Genomic DNA, 22,494 nt, shown 5'->3' with positions numbered 1-22,494 from the left:
CAGCCCTGAGCACCAGGTCACTGTGAGGCATATTTTCAAAGAACTTTGGAAGGCTAAGTGCTTTGAAAATATGCCTCTGTGGCAACTGTAGATTTGAATGAACAGCAAGTGAACTAAACACGCACCTTCTTGCTCAAAACCACCTTAAAAAAGGTGGAGGAAAAAGCCTCAGTACCCTGAGGTTCTGAGGCTTTAATGAGGCTTTTTCCTCCGCCTTTTAAGCACATAAGTATTGTCATACTGGGACTTACCGAAGGTCCATCAAGCCCAGCATCCTGTTTCCAACAGTGGCCAATCCAGGTTACAAGTACCTGGCAAGATCCTAAAGCAGTTCAATACATTTTATGCTGCTTATCCTAGAAATAAGCAGTGGAATTTCTCCAAGTCCATTTTAATAATGTCTTATGGACTTTTCTTTTAGGAAGCTATCCAAACCTTTTTTAAACCCCACTAAGCTAACTTCTTTTACTACATTCTCTGGCAGTGTTTTGAGTGCGGGGTTCAGATGCTTTTTCTTCTGCCTTTTTTAAGGTAGTTTTGAGTGAGAAGGTGTGTGTTTAAATCACTTGCTGTTCAAACTGTTTGACAATAGAATGGGGGGGGGGGGGGGGAGTTGGGTTAATTGTTGCTCCACGGCCCTTGTTTTGTTCCTAACATGCAACTATAGATTTTCCTATGACACCTGGGAATTTTATGCCCCGAACTCTACTTGGCAATGTCACTGTGGAAACGAGAGCTGCCGTCTCAGTTACCCTGCAAATTTCAATGACTGAGCCATAGAACATAGTAGTAGATGATGGCAGATAAAGAACTGTGTGGTCCATCCAGTCTGCCCAATGAGATAAGCACATTACAGTATGTATGCCTGGTCTTGATTTATTATTGCCATTTTAGAGCACAGACCATAGAAGTGTGCCTGGCACTGGCCCTATTCCAAAATTTCTGAAGTTGTTGTCAATGCCCCTGAATAGCTCCACTCCAGCCTATCCAAATCTATTCAGCCTCGATCAGGGCACAGACTGTAGAAGTCTACCCAGCACTGACTTTCCTACCTAATCTCCGCTAAGCTTCTTTGGATCTGATCCTTCTAAACGGGATTCCTTTGTGTTTGTCCCACACATTTTTGAATTCCGTTACCGTTTTCATCTCTACCACCTCCCGCAGGAGGGCATTCCAGGTGTCTACCACTCTCAGTGAAAAAATACTTCCTGACATTATTCCTGAGTCAGCCCCCTTTCAACCTCAATTCTTGCCCTCTGGTTCTACCACCTTCCCGTCGCTGGAAAAGGTTTGTTTGCAGATTAATACCTTTTCAAATATTTGAATGTATCACATCACCCCTGTTTTTCCTTTCCTCCGGGGTATACATGTTTAGGTCAGTAAAGTCTCTCCATGTACATCTTGCTACGTAACCCCCTCCCCCCCCCTACCATTTTAGTTGCTTTTCTGTGAACCTCTTCAAGTGTTTTTACATCCTTAGCAAGATAAGGCCTCCAAATCTGAACACAATACTCCAAGTGGGGCCTCACCAATGACTTGTACAGGGGCATCTACATCTCCTTTCTTCTGCTGATTATGCCCCTCTCTATGTAGCTTAGCATCCTTCTGGCCGCGTCCACCGCTTTGTCGCACTGTTTCGTCACCTTGAGATCTTGACACCATCACCCCAAGGTCCCTCTCCTGAGCCGAGCTTACCAATCTCTCCCCTCCTATCCAGTACATCTTCTTTGTATTTCTGCACTCCAAGTGCATCACTTCACTTCTTGGCATTAAATTTTAACTTTTTCATATATTACTTGAACCCACACCTTAAACAAATATCCAAATACATTAAATTTTATAACTAATTTAAATATTTTTAGTGCTCGATATTAATATTAATTATAATAAAAATATTATGAAAATATAAACAATTCCTTAAACCCAGAGTATGGTGATACCTCAACATTAGTATTTATTAAATTTTAACTACCAGACCCTCAACCATTCTTCTAATGTTTGAAGATCCCTTCTTTGGTAAATCCATGTTGCCTCGGATGCTGTAACCTATTGGCTTCTAAAAAGTCAACTATCCTTTCCTTCAGCAGCGATTCCATTATTTTTCCTACCATTGACGTGAGGCTTACTGGCCAGTAGTTTCCCACTTCTTCCCTGTCTCTGCTTTTGTGAAGAGGGACCACATCAGCTCATTCCAATCCCACTGAACCTTTCCCATCTCTAAAGATCTCTGAATCTCCTCAGTATCCTGGGATGTATCCCATCCAGCCCCATAGCTTTATCCACTATTAGATTTTCAAGCCATTTGTAAACACTTTCTTCACAGATATATCCTCAGCAACCAAGGGGGGTCCTTCTCCAGGAAAGTGAAGTATTTGTTTAGCATGTTTGCTTTATCCCAGGGGTGTACCTAGGTGGGGCCATGGGAATTTGGGCCCCCGCAAATTTCATCCGGGCCCCTGGTTTGGCTGGCGGGGTTCCCCAACCCCCGCCAGCGGAAGCCTTCTTCAGCACCGGTCTCCGGCACAGCCGTGTTCACTGCCCTGCTCTTCCTTCTTGCTGACGTCCTCCTGTGCACGCTCCTTTAAGTGAAACTGAGCATGCACAGGAGGACGTCAGCAAGAAGAAAGAAGAGCAGGGCAGCAAACGTGGCTGCGCGCTAGAGACCTGCTGTGAAGAACGCTTCAGCTGGCGGGGGTTGGGGACCCCCCGCCAGCAAAGGTATTTGTTTTTGCGGGGGGAGGGACGAGGCGATGAGGGGAAGCGACAAGGAGGTGAGGGGGAGTGGCAAGGCGGTGTGGGGGGGTGAGGCGGTGTGGGGGGGTGAGGCGGCAGGGAGGCAGACTAAAATATGCCCCCAACCTCGGGCTCTGGCCCCCTCCCACCGCGAGGTCTGGCTACAACCCTGCTTTATCCTCATCGCTCTCATGCTGATCTCAAGAGATTTGAGATCCTGAGACCAGTGGGGAAGTTCTGCACTACATGGCTCAAACTCGCTGATAGCCACTTATTCAGCAGAGAAGGTGGCTCTTGTGTTGTCAGACGCAGCAACCTTTAGTGGATCAAGGGGTGAGAAGGGAGGTTGGCTGAATAGATAAGGGATCTGGGGGACATGAGTGGGCAATTAGGCTGGTTAGGGGAGGAGTAGCTGGCTAGTTGAGTATTAGGGGGCTGGGAATGGCTGAGTAGCTGAGGGGGGAGTTAGCTGGATGGGAAAATATTGAGATTGTTAGGGATGGATTGGAGGAGCATATCAGAAGGGTAGACAATACAGGGTAGTTAGATTAAGACAGGCGGGGCTGAGAGAGGGATACTGTTAAGACAAGATGGGAGGATGAGAGACAGTGTGGGGACTGAAAAGAGAGAGCTGAGGGAAGGGAGCTGCTGGCTGTCCTGCCTTTCCACATTTGCTACTCAAGTGTTTTTGAGGGATTTTAGTTTTGTAAACTGTGGAGCCCAGGAGAGGCTTCAAGCTGCGTACAGCACTAGCTTCCTGCTGGCGAGGAAAAGAGATCATCGCTACTAATAGCACAGAGCCCTCAGCTGGACTCCGAAAAACATCTCTTTACTTTTAACCTGCCAAATTGCCAGCTGGAGGTGGTTGGTTATGAGGAAGGACTGTTGTATATAATAGAAACAACTATAAACACTGTCTGCATTGAGTATGTTAATATTTCAGAATGAGGCAGTTCAAGTGTTATTTGAAATTAAACAGAAACTTACAAAAATGCTTGAACGGAGTAGACTTCTGTTTTTGTGATCACAGAACTTCTTGAGCTCTCCAGGGAGAATACCTATGTAAATGCAGTATGTAAGATGTAATTGATGATATGATAGTGTACTGTGGTGTGCCCACTTAAGTGATGGACCGTTTGCAAAATAGCATTACCCACACAAAACCCGCTTGTTACTGCAAGCTTCCCCTTTCTCGTTTGTATGTTCTGATGTTGTCCTCTCTTGCTCATTCTGTTTTTCAGATGTGAAGAAGGGAGTGTAGGTGGAGGAATAGCTTAGGGGTTAGAAAGGCGAGTTATGAATCGGGAAAGTCATGATTCAGATCTCACTTGTCCCCACCACCACCATCCTTTGGGGTTCTCATTTTCAAAGGTTACTATGGAACTTTGTAAGTCTAAGTGTTTAGAAAATACGCCTCTCGTGACCTTGGGCAAGACATTTCACCCTCCATTGTCTCAGGTATAACCAGGCCATAAGCCCACTTGGGCAGGGAAAGAACTCGTGCCTGAATCTGTAACTGACTGAGCTGTGATTTGGAAAAGGCAAGTAATTTATATCTAAAAATTCAAATCTGGTTTATCTCCCAAAAACTAAGGCAAGCAGTGTGTTAAATTAGTCCAATAAATAAAATCCTTTGGGAAGGGTAATTTTCAAAGTGATTTCTATGGGTAAAAATTGTTTTACTTACATTAATAATTTGTCTGAAAATTGCCTACCCGATATGCAGGTAAAGAATGTATGTAGTTCCACAACATCTGTGTTCTTTCCCACATGTAGGGTGTTAGGGTGGGGATTGCAGCTGTACACATTAACATCAAAAAAGTACCTGCAAAAACAAAGAAGTCCAAGTGTACTGTATTCAGGTCATTTTTTTTTTTTGTTAGGTCTATTTGAAAGTAAATGTACACATATGGTTTGAAAATTACTATGTAGTCTGTGGTTAAAAATAGCCATGCACTTGGTAGATTTGTGGACAGTATGGGCACCTTTTTCAAAGCTGCGCTCAATGTGAAGAAGCTCATGGAAATAGAATCGGCGTCTTTGCATTTAGTGTGCCACTAATCGGTAGCACAGCTTTGTAAAGGAGCCCCATGAGACTTTTTTTTAAATCTATTTTGATATTTAATTTTTATTTCCTGTTTTTTTAACTGGACTAATACTTCATCCAGTCTACCAAATAGTCCATATTTTTCTCCCTAAACATACTAACTGAGTTACTTGGTTCTGAACCACAAGTGAAATTTATACTAGTACTATGCCACCTACCTAGGTTCTATCATTTGTCCTTTCCCAGTAATTTTCTAACTCTATGTTCTTTCTGACAGCCACAGACACTGCAGCTTGATTTCCTGATGAAAATTCTGCCAAATTACCACCATCTGAAGAAGACCACGAAGGGAAATTCTGCCTCCATGAAGAGCTGAGGCCTGTTGCAGGTGGTTAAATGGGGATCTCGCGCCTCTCAGCCAGTCTAGCATCTGTTACACTTGGATTTTTTTTCCTTTATTTTCACACACAGTAGTGTTCTACCTGTTTGCATATGCCAGTGGGAAAAATTTTCACCCTTTTCATGCCCACGTTATTCATTTATAAAATTGTTGGGTTTCATTACTGCTCATCCATGTATTTTTGTCAAAGTTTCTTGATCATTTTGTTCTATTTTGAAGCAAATGATAATTTTTCTGTTTTTGATGGAAATGTACATCTAGCGTGGTTTAAGGTGGAGAGAATTTGGATACTGCCTCATACCACTGTGCAACCTCATTAGAGATGTGAATCTTTCCAATATAGAAAACTTTTATTGTTTGGTTTTTCAGGCAAATTAACGTTGAGAATTCTATCTCGGCATATTTATCACCAATGTATATCTTAGAATAGCAGCAGTACAAATTTAAAAAATAAAATAAAATCTTGTAGCATTGAATTCATAACCTTACTTTAATTACATTCTTAATTTCATTTTTGAGCTGAAAATAAAAAAATTTACAAAAGCTTCCACATCACCACTTTCTGTTGTGAATTTGGTAAACTGGGGCATTATTAGGTTTTTTTCCCAATAGAAACCTCTACTGTATGTTCTTTTTTGTCTTTACATTTTCATTTTATTGGTATTTTTGCTCATGAAACTTGTCAGATTGATAGGACTGAAAAACCTGTTCCCAGTTAATCCTCAAAACAAATTCAGTACAGACTGGGGCCATTTACCACTATAGTAAACTCTATAGTGGACAAATCACCTTTAAGGACTAGAGTAATTCAGCATTCATTCACTTGTATTTCTTGATGCCTAACTTCAGGAGACGAGGTTTTGTTTTGTTTTAAATGGCCGTTGTTATTCTCAGAAGCCTTCAGCTGTTAAAGAGGAGAAATTCAAACATTCAGTATAGAGAATGGAACAGATCCAAGAACTGTTACATTGAGGAAATTACAGAGTGGGAGTGCTGTTAGTTTATCAAAATGATATGGAAACATCTGGTATTACAAGTGACCACAGCAACAATTTGGCAGAACTCAAAACTGAGGCAAGCAAAATAGCTTTGATTATTTTACTGTTAAATTTTTCTAGCATTCTTTTATGTAAAGCAGTGGCTGCAGAGGGTCCTTTAGCCCTGGGGCTTTTTTGTGCTTTTAAGCCTTTACTGGGTTTTTTGTGCATGTTTTACAAATGCAGAGAAGAGAGCATGTACCAACAAATGTGCAAAAGACCTTGTACAAGAAATATAACAATAAATCCATTCCCATAAAGAAAGCAAGCCGAGTCTGCTTTTCTTGACTATTTCCTATTTACTCTTGTTATTACACTGTATTAACTCTGTGACTAAGCCCTTGGCTTATGTAATATATTTGGGTTCCCCTGTGAACTGTAGGGAATACAGAAATAGAAAAAATGATAGCAGATAAGACTGTATGGATTTTATCTAATCTGTCTATCCACAACTCTACAATCCTTTCCTGTCCCTCAGAGACCTTTGGGCTCATTTTCAAAACAGAAAAGCATCTAAAAAGTGGCATAAAGCAGCATTTGAATGTTTTTCTCACAAAAACGTCCAAATCAGTATTTTCAAAACCTATTTTTAGACGTTTTTCTATGAAGTCCGTCAGAAGTGTGTCCAAATCTTAAGGAGGCATGTCAGGGGCGTGTTTAGGGCGGGACTTGGGCATTCCTAAGACTTAGATGTTTTTCAGCCATAATGGAACAAAACAAAACTGTCCAGGACTAAAACTAAGACATTTTGAGCTAGACCCTCTGTTATAACGAATAAGGCACAAAAAGGTGCCCTAAATAACAAAATGACCACGAGGGAATCAGGGATGACCTCCCCTTATTCCCCCAGTTGTCACTAACCCCCTCCCACCCCCCAAAAATGTGATGAAAAACATTACTTGCCATCCTCAGATGTTATACTCAGGTCCATTAGAATAGCATGCAGTTTCCTGGAGTAGTCTAGTAGTGGGTGCAGTGCACTGCTGACAGGTGGACCCAGGCTGCTACCTCCCCTACCTATTACACTTGTGGAGGAAACTGAGCGCTCCAAAACTCACCAGAAACTCACTTTACCTACCCAACTGTATCTCTCCACACCAGACATCACCGCGGAGACCCAGGCAAAGGTATCGGCCTGCTTATCTGACATTGCTGCCTGGATGTCCAACCGCCACCTGAAACTGAACATGTCCAAGACCAAGCTTATCGTCTTTCCACCAAAACCCACTTCTCCTCTTCCTCCACTTTCTATCTCAGTTGATAACACCCTCATCCTCCCCGTCTCATCTGCCCGCAACCTCGGAGTCATCTTTGACTCCTCTCTCTCCTTCTCTGCGCATATCCAGCAGATAGCCAAGACCTGTCGCTTCTTCCTCTTTAACATCAGCAAAATTCGCCCTTTCCTCTCTGAACACACCACCCGAACTCTCGTCCACGCTCTCATTACCTCTCGCCTGGACTACTGCAACTTACTCCTCACCGGCCTCCCACTTAGCCATCTATCCCCCCTTCAGTCTGTTCAGAACTCTGCTGCACGTCTCATATTCCGCCAGAACCGATATACTCATATCACCCCTCTCCTCAAGTCACTTCACTGGCTTCCGATCAGATACCGCAGTCAATTCAAGCTTCTCCTTCTTACCTACAAATGCACTCAGTCTGCTGCCCCTCACTATCTTTCTACCCTCATCTCCCCTTACGTTCCCGCCCGTAACCTCCGTTCACAGGATAAATCCCTCCTCTCAGTACCCTTCTCCACCACCGCCAACTCCAGGCTCCGCTCATTCTGCCTCGCCTCACCCTATACTTGGAACAACCTTCCTGAACACTTACGCCAAGCCCCCTCCCTGCCCGTCTTCAAGTCTTTGCTTAAAGGCCACCTCTTCAATGCTGCGTTCGGCACCTAACCCTTACCGTTCAGTGAATCCAGACTGCCCCAATTTGACTGCCCCTATCGGACCGACCGTTCACTTGTCTATTAGATTGTAAGCTCTTTGAGCAGGGACTGTCTCTCTTTGTTAAATTGTACAGCGCTGCGTAACCCTAGTAGCGCTCTAGAAATGTTAAGTAGTAGTAGTAGTAATATAGGTGTCCCCTTCACCCATAAGGGCTATGGTAGTGGTGTACAGTTGGGTGGTTTTTGGGGGGCTCAGCAGACAAGGTAAGGGAGCAATGGTGAGATATGTACCTCCCTGAGAGCTTTTTATGAAGTCAACTGCAGTGCTCCCTAGGGTGACATTGCTGTCCTGGGATGTCAGGAGGACCACTCTACTAAAAATGCTGGCTCCTCCTACATCCCAATGGCTTGATTTTGTGCATTTTGCACTTTGGACTTTTTTTTTTTTTTTTTCCGAAAATGGATCAAAAAACAAAATGTCCAAATCACAAAACGTTGTTCAAAACAGTATTTTTGGGGAAAAAAAAAAAAGATTTTTTCATGCTTGAAAATGACCTTCTTTCCTAGATTTTGGACATTTTTTTGCAAAATGTCCAAAATCAGACTTAGACGTCACATCAAAAATGCCCCTCCTTCTGTTCTTGTCCCATACACAGTACTCATCACCACCACCTCCACACATCCACCACCCATTATAAAACATTTCCTTATATTACTACCATTTTTCACCTCCATCTTATGACCCTCCGTTTCCTGCCTCTTCTGCATATATACCTTGGAAATATTTAAATATATCATATCTCCACTATCCCATCTTTCTTCTAGGGTACACATATTTAAATCTTTACATCTGTCCTCATATGCATTGTGACGAATATTGATCACTTTAGTAAATGCTCTTTGGACCAATTCCATTCAGTTTATTATCCTTTGGAAGTTGCAGTCTCCAGAACTACACACAGTACTGCACATGAGATATGATTCCCCCCACCTTCACTGATTCCACAGTTCTCTTGTGCACCAAAGAACCTTACTCATGTATTGCAGCCCAAATGTATGACCTTGCATTTCTGGCATTAAATCTTAGCTGTCAAACTCAAGATCATTCAAGCTTCACTGCATCCTTCCTCATATATACACTTTTGCAGGGTGTCTATCCAGTTGCAGATTTTGGTATGATCTGCAAAGAGACCAACCTTTACAGAAAACCCTTCCCCAATATTGCTTACAAATATATGTTAAAAAGAACCAGATCAAGGACCAATTCCTGCAGCATGCCACTGATAAAATGCCTCATTCCTCAGTGTACTCCATTTAATAGTATCTAACTCAGTCAGTCATTTAAGGGCCTATATCAAGGGTGCTAAACTTAGTTATAAATTACCTATGCAGAATTGTGACATAGTAATATAGTAAAAGATGGTAGATAAAGAGAGACATTTTCAATATGACATCAAAGTCCAACTTTGAACGTTTTGCTCAACATTGAGCCTACACATATGTGGGATACAAATGCAACAAATAAATAAATAAAGCATCCAGAAATGAATAGCAAATATAGCCATTTTTGAAACAGCAAAACATCTTATCTTTTTTTCTTTTATTTTTGAAAATGGCCACTTGCTAGATGTTTTTATGCTCTGTGGGTTTATCTTTTTGGTCCATTTTGTGGGGGGGGGGGGGGGGAGTTGAAGTGAAAAATGCACAAAATGAAGCCATTGAGATGTAGGAAGAGCCAGCATTCTTAGTAAACTGGCCACACACAGACATCCCAGCAGAGCATCACCAGGGATCAAACAGAGGAAGGGGGTGTCAGAGCTGTTTCAGTATCTCCCAGAGGCCTTAGCTAACTCTGAATCATTAGTTAGGCAAACTTTCAGATTAGGTCCTGAACTGGGCAAAGTAAAGCTAACAACTGTCATCTACAGCCTTTAGTTATTCATTTCATGAGGGGTTTGCTGTTTCTAAAGCCCACAGTCTAGCCCCTCATAGTGACTTGCGATCTCAATATCATCCTTACCCAGCTGATGAAAGCCCCTTTAGCCTCTCAGTGCTTGCCATCTGAGGTACCTGATCTGGAAAGTAGTGTTTAAGTGGCAGTCACTTCCGTCTGCAGGGTCAGTGAACTCCAGGCCCTAGGTGATCCACCTTACACAAGGTTTTATCATAACAGAGTAGTTCTTTGCACATATCCTAAATTCCTCCCTAAAGTGGTGTCAGAATTTCACCTGATGCCCATCCTGCAAATGAGTCTTGCCCTTTTTTCTGGAGCGAACTAAAACCCATAGACAGTTCACCCAGCTTTGTGTTTCTTTTTACCCAAACAGTATGGGGTATCCATTGGTAAATGTACATTATCCAATTAGCTGGCAAGCTGCATTTCCTTCCCTTATGCCCAGGCTGGGCTGACACTAAAGGGTCATGTCAGAACTCATAATGTCAGAGCCATGGCTGCGTGGTCTCTTCCAGGCTGTTCCCCTTCCCCCATCCCCCCGCCCCCCAAAAATAACTGTCCTTTGGCCTTGCTTGTTGCAAGCCTCATTTGGTACCCCCTCCTTATTTTTGTTTCGGACAGACTAGTATCTAGGGATTCCCATATATGATAATATGATGTCCTATTTTCGTCAGAAAAAGTGAAGTTACTCACCAACAGCAGGACACACATTCACATATACCTGCCATCTCCCTATAATGGAATAAGTGGTAGAATACTTCCTTTAGAGTGCCTAGGTTCTGCATGAGGTTGACTGGCAGGAAGGCATGCACATGCACCATGGACACTACCAAAAGTTTCTAGAAGTAAAAAAATGTTGGACAGCATCTCCATGCCGGTCTCTGTCGGTGACATCACCTACATGTGAGAATGTGGCCTATTTCCTTGGAGAACATCTGCTAAAGCTGAATAACCACTTTCTCCATTCAGTAACTCTGTAGCAATATCTCCCTGAGATCCCAAGACCACATCACCTTTTTGCAGTGAATTTCAACCATGTATCCAGAGAAAAGACTCAACACCATCGCATAGACTCAAGTTCTGTGTAGCTACCCTTAATTCTCTTTCTTTGTACAGTAAGCTTTTGTGTATTCGATTGTTTTGTTTTTTTAATTTTATTTATAAGAATTTAATTTTACAAGCACTAAAATAACTTGCCAGAAATACAGACAAAATAATACAAGAATTATTTGAATCAGGTAATTATAAACTCTTCCTTAGACCACAAAATAGGGAGAGTGAAACAAGACAAGGAGATCAATTAAACAACAGTAAACAAAGAAAACGTGGTATTAACCTGATTATCCCCAGTTATTTATTATCTGAATCATTATTCCACACTGATCGTCTGGTTGGCTTCTTCAAACCCAAAACGGTGTATAGTCAATTTATTTTGTTGGAAACATACTTATTGTCCAATATTAGTGGAAATAATACAACTGATTTCATTTTTTTCTCTTTTAAAACCAGAAATTATTTAACAATACAAACACTTGAGTCTCTAATCCAATTCCCACTGATTAAGGTAATCCCAGTTTCACAGGCTTCACTCCTTTTGAATAAATATACTAAGAGGAATCATTTCAGAGGAAAAAAACTTTAGGAGTCATACCCAGAACTCTGGGAAAACAACAATCTCGATATTAATCATCTGTAATAATATTCATTTTATTCAAATTTTTCTGGTCTATTATCAACTTTAAAATCTTAACCATTTCCTATTCCTGTAGAACTTAATTTGCCGTATCAATTTTTCATTCTCAAAGGATTCAATTAGATTATCCATATGGCTCACTAATAAGATTATATCGGAAGCAAACTTCTTTACTACCACCGTTAGGTCCTGGAGTGCCTTCCAGATTATATTCAATGTAACCTCCACGGGAGCCAAAAACTCCAAGCTGATAGTTCTTGCGGGTTTAGGAGTGGCGCCGCCGACACGAGTTCAGCTGTAAACGACTTCCGTTTCAGCATACACTCCTAACTCACTCCTGCACTCCTTTGGACATGGTGGTTAAATGATTCGGGAGCGATGAAGTTGTTTCCAGGTCCAAGAGCGTCGACGCTCCTTCGCCGGCGCTAATCAAAGGACTCACCAACCCAGTCATCTGTGGGCAGCTCGTCACGCAGCGGTCCCACACTTGCTGCACAGGGGACAAAACGCTGGCCATCGGCGGCTGACCCCCCGATTGTCCCCTTCCTCTCAGTTAAGGTAACTTTCGGAAGTTAAATAGTGGATCTCTTGATGACTGGTATCGAAGTTTGTGTGTAACTATAGTCCGTGACTGCACAGCAACACAGAGAGTGAGGGCAGAACAGTGGCGTTCTCCCCAACTAGTTTATTTGGAAGGGCTGCCAGTTTCTTAGATCTTCCTTAATGTTTACCATCAAGAGAGAAATGTTGATTGTGCATAATCTTCTTACATTTTTCAGTATCTGCTTTGCCAAGTATTTTATTTATGGAGAGCCCCATTTAACAAAAGTAAGTGATGCAGATGCTGTAGTTTGTGGTTTTAACAGGAAATATGATTCTTCCATCTGGTCTGCTTGTTTTTAATATGTCTTTAAACCGGACAGCAGTGCGGTGAGTCATAACTAATTATTTACATTATAACTTGTGCAAAAGATGAGTTCCAAAGAACTCTTCCTCACCAGTCTTGGTCCTTAATTCTTGCACTGTATCTTAAAGTGAGTGGAGGACTGGCCTAGTGGTTAGAGCACCAGTCTTGTAATCCAGAGGTTGCTGGTTCAAATCCCACTGCTGCTCCTTGTGATCTTGGCCAAGTCACTCAACCCTCCATTGCCCCAGGTACAAACTTAGATTGTGAGCCCTCCTGGGACAGAGAAATATCCAGTGTATCTGAATGTAACTCACCTTGAACTACTACTGAAAAAAGGTGTGAGCAAAATCTAAATAAATATCAACATAAAATTTCTTGCAGGTCAAAATTTTAAAACTGTGGTTGACGTTTAAGTGCCTAGGCAATTTGTAAGGATTTTTAACAACACTATCCATATGGTACCATTGAAAATCTCTGCATAGTGTCAGCTAGGACTAGGTAATCCCCAGAAGCTTAGCTGGTGGTGGGAGGCAGGGCTGGTGGTTAGGAGGTGGGGATAGTGCTGGGCAGACTTATACGGTCTGTGCCAGAGCCAGTGGTGGGAGGCGTGGCGGGTGGTTGGGAGGCGGGGATAGTGCTGGGCAGACTTATACGGTCTGTGCCCTGAAAAAGACAGGTACAAATCAAGGTAAGGTATACACAAAAAATGGCACATGTGAGTTTATCTTGTTGGGCAGACTGGGTGGACCGTGTGGGTCTTTTTCTGCCGTCATCTACTATGTTACTATGTAATCATCCACATAACAGCTGCCACTATCCACATAATTCCCTTTGAATATCAGAGCATTGATTTTCAGTGAATTTCAAGCCTAAACAGCTCCTCCGTGAGTAGTGTGTGTGCTTTTTTGCTGGCTCTTGTCTTCACTTTTCTTGCATTTCTCTTTTCAGTGTCCTAATCCAATTTCAGATTATGAATCACCTACAAAAATCTGCAGCCAGTGGCATGAAGACCCTTGGTTTGAACAGGGAGTTGGGATAAGAATATAAGAGTTGCCACATTGGGTCAGATTTAATGTCCATCTAGCTCACTATCCTGCTTCTAACAGAGGCTGATCAAGGTCACAAGTACATGGCAGGAAAAGTAGGATGATGTAGGCTCATTCATTTCATTTTTAAAAGAAAAAAAAAACAAATTTCTGATTCAGCAGATTATGTCATTAAAAGGGATTGAATTGAGCATAATAAAAGTCAGTAAACTCCCTACAGCTAAAGGGTCACCATGTGCAACAATTTAGTGATGAGACTGTGATAACAAGCATAAAAGCCAAACATAACAGTTTTTCAGGACCATCATAAGATGGCACCCTCATGCTTTTGAAATCCTTTAAGTTATTCTGCAATTTATACTTAATGTTTTCTATAGCCATTGTAGTACATACTTTGGGCCAACAGGTACTTGTCTGCGTTTCAGTGTGTCTGCTGCAAATCTGTTGCTCAGAAACACCAACTAAGGCCTATTTACTAAGCCTGTAAAATCTCAAGCATGTGTGTTATTAGCCAATCATATGCAATGTTTACTGAGTTTGCAGCATACTAAGCGCAATAGAAGTTAAAAGTAACAAGTTCTGTAACATTTATGCAAAGCTTCTCATTACTGTGGCAGTGAAGTTGCATGGTTGGTAAAAAAAAATCTTTGCAGCTGTTTACTGTAGGAAAGTTAGCTACACCGTCTGTGGTATAGTTAATTTCCCTAGACGAATGACCAGACTAGTGCGTCTCCCAGGATCACTAGATAAAAGGGCACCTTAAAACTCCTTAGGAACTTGGGGAGCAGTGGGGGGAGGAAGTACAAGATAATTCCCTAGGCTACCTACCCCCATCTCATCCACCTACATAGTAACATAGTAGATGACGGCAGAGAAAGACCTGCACGGTCCATCCAGTCTGCCCAACAAGATAAACTCATATGTGCTACTTTATGTGTATACCTGACCTTGATTTGTATCTGCCATTTTCAGGGCACAGACCATAGAAGTCTGCCTAGCACTAGCCCCGCCTCCCAACGCCAGCTCTGCCACCCAATCTCCGCTAAGCTTCTGAGGATCCATTCCTTCTGAACAGGATTTCTTTATGTTTATCCCATGCATTTTTGAATTCCGTTACCGTTTTCATCTCCACCACCAGACTCAGGCAGACTCAGGAAGACTCAGGAAAGATGTCAGGAAGTATTTTTTCATGGAGAGGGTGATAGACGCTTGGAATGCCCGCCCGCGGGAGGTGGTGGAGATGAAAACGGTAACGGAGTTCAAACGTGGGATATGCATAGAGGAATCCTGTGCAGAAGGAATGGATCCTCAGAAGCTTAGCTGAAATTGGGTGGCGGAGCAGGTGGGGGGAAGAGGGAGTGGTGGTTGGGAGGCGAGGATAGGGGAGGGCAGACTTACATGGTCTGTACCAGAGCCGGTGATGGGAGGCAGGACTGGTGGTTGGGGGGCGGGAAATACTGCTGGGCAGACTTATATGGTCTGTGCCCTGAAAAGGACAGGTACAAATTCAAGGTAAGGTATACACATATGAGTTTGTCTTGGGCAGACTGGATGGACCATGCAGGTCTTTTTCTGCCGTCATCTACTATGTTACTATGTTACCTCCTGGGGAGGACATTCCAAGTATCCACCACTTTCTCCGTGAAAAAATACTTCCTGACATTTTTCTTGAGTCTGCCCCCCTTCAATCTCATTTCATGTCCTCTAGTTCTACCACCTTCCCATCTACGGAAAAGGTTCGTTTGCGGATTAATACCTTTCAAATATTTGAACGTCTGTATCATATCACCCCTGTTTCTCCTTTCCTCCAGGGTATACATGTTCAGGTCAGCAAGTCTCGCCTCATACGTCTTGTAACACAAATCCTATACCACTCTTGTAGCTTTTCTTTGCACTGCTTCAATACTTTTTTCATCCTTAGCAAGATACGGCCTCCAAAACTGAACACAATACTCCAGGTGGGGCCTCACCAATGACTTATACAGGAGCATTAAAACCTCTTTTCTTCTGCTGGTCACACCTCTATACAGCCTAGCAATTTTCTAGCTAAGGCCACTGCCTTGTCACACTGTTTCGTCGCCTTCAGATCCTCTGATACTATCACCCCAAGACCCCTCTCCCCATCTGTACATATCAGACTCTCACCGCCTAACACATCTGTCTCCTGTGGATTTCTACTCCCTAAGTGCATCACTTTGCATTTCTTTGCATTGAATTTTAATTGCCAAACCTTAGACCATTCTTCTAGCTTCTGCAGATCCTTTTTCATGTTTTCCACTCCCTCCGGGGTGACCACTCTGTTACAAATCTTAGTATCATCCGCAAAAAGGCAAACTTTACCTTCTAACCCTTCGGCAATGTCACTCACAAATATATTGGCATGCAGTCCTACCTGCAGCCCCCAAAAATTAAGAAATATGGGGTAAAGGAAAGCTGCAAATCTACACTGTTTTGTTATACATTGCTGGCAGGTCAGTGGCAAGTGGGGATTGTTTATACCCCTTGAAGACTCAGTCTAAGGAAATAAGAAAAGGGTATCAGGAGAGGGCTAAGGGATAGAGGACCAATCCCAAGGGGACTAAGATATTTGACATGGGGCATGGCTTGTCAGCAAGTAGCCTGAGACCTTTATCCCTACAGGCTACCGGTGATTTTCAAGAGACTGGCCCAGAATGGGGTTCTGCTATCACATGTACTGAAGCGGGGAGCAGGGACATAGCCACAGGTGGACCTGGGCCCATCTACTTTGGGTTCAGGCCCACCCAGAGCTAAATACCCTTGACAGAGTCGACATAGGGGAGCAAGCTGGGCTCCATGGTCCTACATCTCCCTCCCCTCCATTCCTTAACAAGTCTCTCTCAAAAGGGTCACCGGCAGCAGCAATTCTCACGTGCTGCTTGCAGCTGACATGGAAACCTCCCCTCTGCTGCATCCCAACCCCTTCTGATGCAACTTCTTGTTTTTTGCCTGAGCAAAACGCAACAGAGGGGAGGTTTCCGGGTCAGCTGCAGGCAGCTTGCAAGAGTCACTGCTGACAACCCTACGAGAGAGACACTTATGAAGGTAGATGGGATGGGGGGGTGAAGATACAGACTAAGAATCTGACAACAGGAAGGAGGGAAGGAAGATAAAGGGAGAATTGTTGGACATGGGGGGAGGGAAGGGAAGGAAAGATATGCTGCCTAGGGGGGGAGAGGGAGAAATGTTGGACATGGGGGTGAAGGAGAGGGAGGGAGAGATGCTGCAAAGAGAGGGGGGAAAAAGAGATGTAAGACCTGGGATGCAAAGAAGGGAGGGGGAGAGAGAGAGATTGTAAGCTCTTTGAGCAGGGATTGTCTTTCTATGTTAAATTGTACAGCGCTGCATAACCCTAGCAGCGCTTTAGAAATGTCAAGTAGTAGTAGTAGTGGAGGAAGGAAGGAAGAGATGTGGAGTGGAGGAGTGGCCTAGTGGTTAGAGCATTGGTCTTGCAATCCAGCGGTGGCCGGTACAAATCCCGCTGCTGCTCCTTGTGATCTTGGGCAAGTCACTTAACCCTCCATTGCCTCAGGTACAAACTTAGATTGTGAGCCCTCCTGGGACAGAGAAATAGCCAGTGTACCTGAATGTAACTCACCTTCAGCTACTACTGAAAAAGATATGAGCAAAATCTAAATAAATAAATGTTGGACATGGGGTGGAGGAGAGGGAAGGAGCGATGCATATGGGGGAGAAGGGAGAAAGAGGGAGATATTGGATCCAAGGACAGAAGGGAGTGAAGAAGAGATGCTGGGCAATGAGAAGGAGGGAAGAGAGAAGGAGGAATGCTGGACCACATTGTGATCTTGTCGGGTATTTATGACCTGGATTAGCCACTGTTGGAAACAGGATGCTGGGTTCGATGGGCCTTTGGTCTTTCCCAGTATGGCAATACTTATGTACTTAAAGGGCAGGAGGAAAGAGAGAAGGGATGGGAAGTTGCTGGGGAGGGGGGAGTGGAAGCGACAGGGAGATGTCAAGCTATGAGGGTGGGGAAAGGAGGAAGAGGGAGCAGGTGCTGGACTAGAAAGGTGGACGGAGGAAGATGCTGAGAATGGTGGAACTATGTGAGAGAGGCCAAGGGGAGGAGGTGGCAAGGAAATGAATGAGAAGGAGATAGTGATTACAGAGGGTAGAAATATGGTAATGGGAGGTAGACTAAAGATGAAAGAGAATGGAAGGCTGGGGAAGAAGCAAGAGAAGTGAGTGAGAGAAGGAGATGGAATTTGATAGGTAGCAATGGAGGGTTAAGTGACTTGCCCAGAGTCACAAAAAAGAAGGAGAAGGGTGAGAAAAAGGGTGAAACTTAAGTGAACGAGAGGCAGTAAAGAAAAAAAGCTAAAAAAAGAAAGGTCAATATGTCAGAGGCAGATGTAGTGAGCGCAGGCGAGAGGAGAAAAGACCAAATGGACAGCAGCCACTTGAAGAATTATCAGAAGACAGACAGGAAATCAGAAAAGAGAAACTGGAAAATTAAAATGTCCAGGCAACAAAGGTAGAAAAGGCATTTTATTTTGAATGTATTAAAGTGAATATGGTTTATTATCCTTGATATACTGCTCTTCCTTAAAATAATAAAGTAGTTCACAATATAAAATCATACTAATAACTTTTTCAGGTATATTGTGGGATGATTAGATCATCAAGGAGTAAAAGGGGCACTCAGGGAGGACAAGTCCATAGCAGAGAAACTGAATGAGTTCTTTGCTTCAGTCTTTACTGAGATGTAAGAGATCTACCCCTAACAGAAATGCTTTTCAAGGGTGATGAAACAGAGGAACTGAAAGAAATTTCTGTGAACCTGAAAGACATACTGAGTCAAATATCCTGCAAGCATACAGCAAGGGCGTAGCCATGGATGGGTGTGGGCCTGGGCAGCAGTGTACCAAGGGCGGGGCGGTAGGGGCGGTCCGCCCCGGGTGCATGCTGCTGGAGGGGTGCAGAGAGCAGCCACGCACCTATTGGCTCCGCTGGTTCCCTGTTCCCTCTGCCTCAGAACAGGTTACTTCCTGTTCTGGGGCAGAGGGAGTAGGGAGCCAGCAAAGCCGAGATCCGTGCGGCTGCTCCCAGCAGCTAAGAATGCACCTGGGGGGGGGGGGTCATTGCACCGGGGGGGCGTGCTGCACCCGGGGGGGGGTTCATCGGCGATCCGCCCCAGGTGGCAGTCGACCTAGGATCGTCACTGGGCCCACCCATTTTGGGCTTGGGCCCACCCAGCAGCAGTGCACCCCCTGGGCCCTGACAGCACTGGCGTGGGGGGAGCAGACTGGGCTCCGTTGCAAGCTCTTTTCTATGGGTCCATGGCTGAAATTCCCACACTCTGCCTGCCACTAACTTGGAAGCCTCCCCTCTGCTGTGTCCCGCCCCCCTCTGTCGCAATTTCCTGTTTGTGCCTGAGCGGAATGTGGCAGAGCAGAGGCTTCTGGGTTAGCGGCAGGCAGCATGTGGGAATTGCTGTTGCTGACCTATAGAAGAGAAGGGAGAGATTCTGCAAGTAGTGGAGGAAGACAGAGAGAGGGAGAGTTTTGTGTTGGGTGTGAGAGGGGCAGTAGATGCCGTACGGGGGAGAGGGGTGTGAGGTGCTGCACAGGGGGAGAAAGGGGTGAGAGATCCTACATGGGCGGAGAGGGGGTAAGAGATGCTGCACAGTGGGAGAAGGGCGAGATATGCTGTACGGGGGGGAGAGGGGCGAGAGGAAGAAATCTTGTATATGGGGGTGGAGAGGAGGGAGAAATGCTGCATGGAGGAGGATGGGAATAGGGACGAGAGATATGGGGGTGGATAGGGAGAGAGAAATGCATGCAGGGGGAGGGGTGAAAGAGGGAGAAATGTTGGACATAGAGATGAAGGAAAGGGAGAGATGGTGCATGGGGTGGAAGGGAGGAAGGGAGAGTTGAGAGGGCAAGGAAGGAATAAATCTCTATACGGGTGGAGGGGAGGGAGAGATGCTGCATGGAGGAGAAGAGGGGCGAGCGAGAAATGTTGGGCATAGGGGTAAAGGGGAGAGAGAGAGAAAAATGTTGGACATGACAGTAGGGGAGGAAGGCAGAGATGCTGCATGGGGGGAAGAGATGTTGGACCTGGGGCACAAGGGAGGGGGAGAGAGAAAGAAATGCTGGACATGACAGAGGAAGGGCAAGAATGCTGCATGGGAGGGAAGGGGAAGAGAGATGTTGGATCTGAGGTACAAGGGAGGGGGGAGAGAAAGAGATGGTGGACAATGGGAGAGAGGGGGAGATGTAGGACATGGGGTTGGATGAGAGTCGGGGAGAGATGCACAGGAAAAGGAGAGGGGAGAGAGAGAGATGTTGTATCCAGGAGCAGATGGAAGTGATGGAGAGATGTCGGATAATGGGAATGAGGGAAGAGAGGAGAAATGCTGGACCATGGGGATAGGGCAGGAGGGAAGACAGAAGGGACAGGGGGATGTCAGGCTACGAGGGTGGGGAGGGAAGAAAGAGGGAGCAGATACTGGGCTAAAAGGGTGGCGGGAGGAAAACGCTGCGAATGGTGGAACCACGTAGAAGAGGTCAGGAGGGGGAGGAGGAGGGTGGCAAGGAAATGGATGAGAGGATAGTGATTACAGAGGATAGAAATATGATAATGGGGAGCAGATTAAAGATGAAAGGGAATGGCTGGGAAAATAGAGAGTTTGGGGAATGGGAGAGCTAATGGGTGAGAGAAGATGGAAATCTGATGGGTACCTATAAAGTAAAAAGGAGGAGAAAGAGGGTGAAATTTGAGTTGACAGAGAGGCAGAATAGGAAAAAAAAGAGAGGAAATAGCTAAAAAAAGAATGATCAATATGTCAGAGGTAGGTTATCAATAGAAATGTCATGTTATCAGAGGTAGGTGAAATGAGGGAATAGACAGTAGACAGGAGAAAAGACAAATGGACAGCAGCCGCTTGAAGAAGAATTAGTAGATGACAATCAGGAAATTGGAACCAACATAATGGAAAAATAAAACGTCCAGACAACACAGGTAGAAAAGAAGCATTTTATTTTGAATGTTTTAAATGGAATATATTAGCTTTGGGAAATGTGCATAGCAAATGTCTTTGCACTGTTTTCAGTAGAAAAGGAACTGCATTTCTATTTTTACTTCTCCACTGTTGTAGTACATATTAAGTTTAACTTCTTGGGGTTCTCAATGCAATTTTTGTGTAAATATTTTTATTTCTAATTTGTGATTCCTTGTTCTGTATTTGGTGAGGGTCTGTTGGTGTGATAGTAATGGCAGGTGGGAAATCGGAGGTGAGCATGTCTAGCGCTGGCCCTGACCCTTGCTGTATAGCTGGTGGTGATCCCCAAGCATCCCCAGCTGAGGACCTCCTCCAAAGGCAATCAGAACTCCCTTCTACCAAGCTCTGCAGTTAACAACAGCATCATATTGCTGCTGCCTGCCAAGCTTGGTATAAGGGAGTCCTGGCAACCTTTGGAGGAAGTCTTCAGCTAACAGAGCTTGAGGATCCTCATTAGCTAAAGTATTTATATTTTGAGGTGGAAGTAGGATGGAGAAGAGAATTTTGTGCCCACGCATTTTGGGTTCAGGTCCACCCAAAATTGGCTGTCTGGCTACACTACTGGCATACAGACTATTGTCATTTGAATCACACTGCTAGCGCTGACGTCAGCACTTTCTAACATAGGGAGACCTTGCTCCGAGGCGTCTGGTTCAGCTCTGAGCCACAGGACACTTATCAGCTGTGAATCCTTACTGCCCGAACAAGCTTCTCTCCTGCCAACATACAGACTGTTGTCATTTGAATCACACTGCTAGCGCTGATGTCAGCACTTTCTAACATAGAGAGACCTTGCTCCGAGGCGTCTGGTTCAGCTCTGAGCCACAGGACACTTATCAGCTGTGAATCCTTACTGCCCGAACAAGCTTCTCTCCTGCCAACATACAGACTGTTGTCATTTGAATCGAGCTGCTAGCTCTGTCATCAGCACTTTCTATCCCTAAAAGAAATAGTTTTCAAGGATGTATATTAATGAGAGCCTTGAATCAAATAGATTGAAAATTCTGCAGGAAACAAAACACTCCTTGGAATCACTGTGGATTGAAATTCCATGTGCAAAGGGGAAAAGGATAGTGATAGGAGTGTACTACCGTCCGCCTGGCCAGGACGAACAGACGGATGCGGAAATGTTAAAGGAAATCAGGGACGCAAACAAACTGGGCAACACAATAATAATGGGGGATTTCAATTACCCGCATATAGACTGGGTTAATGTAACATCTGTACACGCAAGGGACATAAGATTTCTTGATGAAATCAAGGACAGCTTCATGGAACAGCTAGTTCAGGAGCCGACAAGAGAAGGAAAAATACTAGACTTAGTCCTTAGTGGTGCTCATGATCTAGTGCAGGGGGTAACGATACGAGGGCCGCTTGATAACAGTGATCATAATATGATCGGTTTTGATATTGGCATTGAAGGAAGTGAAACTAGGAAATCAAGTACGCTAGCGTTTAACTATAGAAAAGGTGATTACGACAAAATGAGAAAAATGGTGAAAAAAAGACTGAAAGGAGCAGCTCGCAGAGTAAAAAACTTGCATCAGGCGTGGATGCTGTTTAAAAACACCATCCTGGAGGTTCAGGACAAATATATTCCACGTATTAGAAAAAAAGGGAAAAAAGACTAAACGTCAGCCGGCGTGGCTAAACAGTAAGATAAAGGAAATCATTAGAGCCAAAAAACAATCCTTCAGAAAGTGGAGAAGAGAACCAACTGAAGTAACAGGATAGATCA

At 44.1% G+C, this 22,494-nt stretch overlaps 1 protein-coding gene across 1 annotated transcript in view; it reads left to right on the top strand.

Moving 5' to 3' along the window:
• Window positions 1–6,508, top strand: part of DCTN6 (dynactin subunit 6) — a 129,741-nt gene extending 123,233 nt beyond the window's left edge. The window contains exon 7 of the mRNA XM_030194525.1: window positions 5,058–6,508. Within this exon, the coding sequence (XP_030050385.1) occupies window positions 5,058–5,156 (99 nt within the window). The 3' untranslated portion in view covers window positions 5,157–6,508. The remainder of the gene's footprint in view (window positions 1–5,057) is intronic.
• The last annotated feature ends 15,986 nt before the right edge of the window (window positions 6,509–22,494 follow it).

The sequence above is a fragment of the Microcaecilia unicolor genome, chromosome 2 (genome assembly GCF_901765095.1).
Source record: "Microcaecilia unicolor chromosome 2, aMicUni1.1, whole genome shotgun sequence".
Lineage (NCBI taxonomy): Eukaryota > Metazoa > Chordata > Amphibia > Gymnophiona > Siphonopidae > Microcaecilia > Microcaecilia unicolor.
The sequence above is the reverse complement of the archived record's forward strand: the minus strand, read 5'-3'. Positions and strand labels throughout refer to the sequence as shown.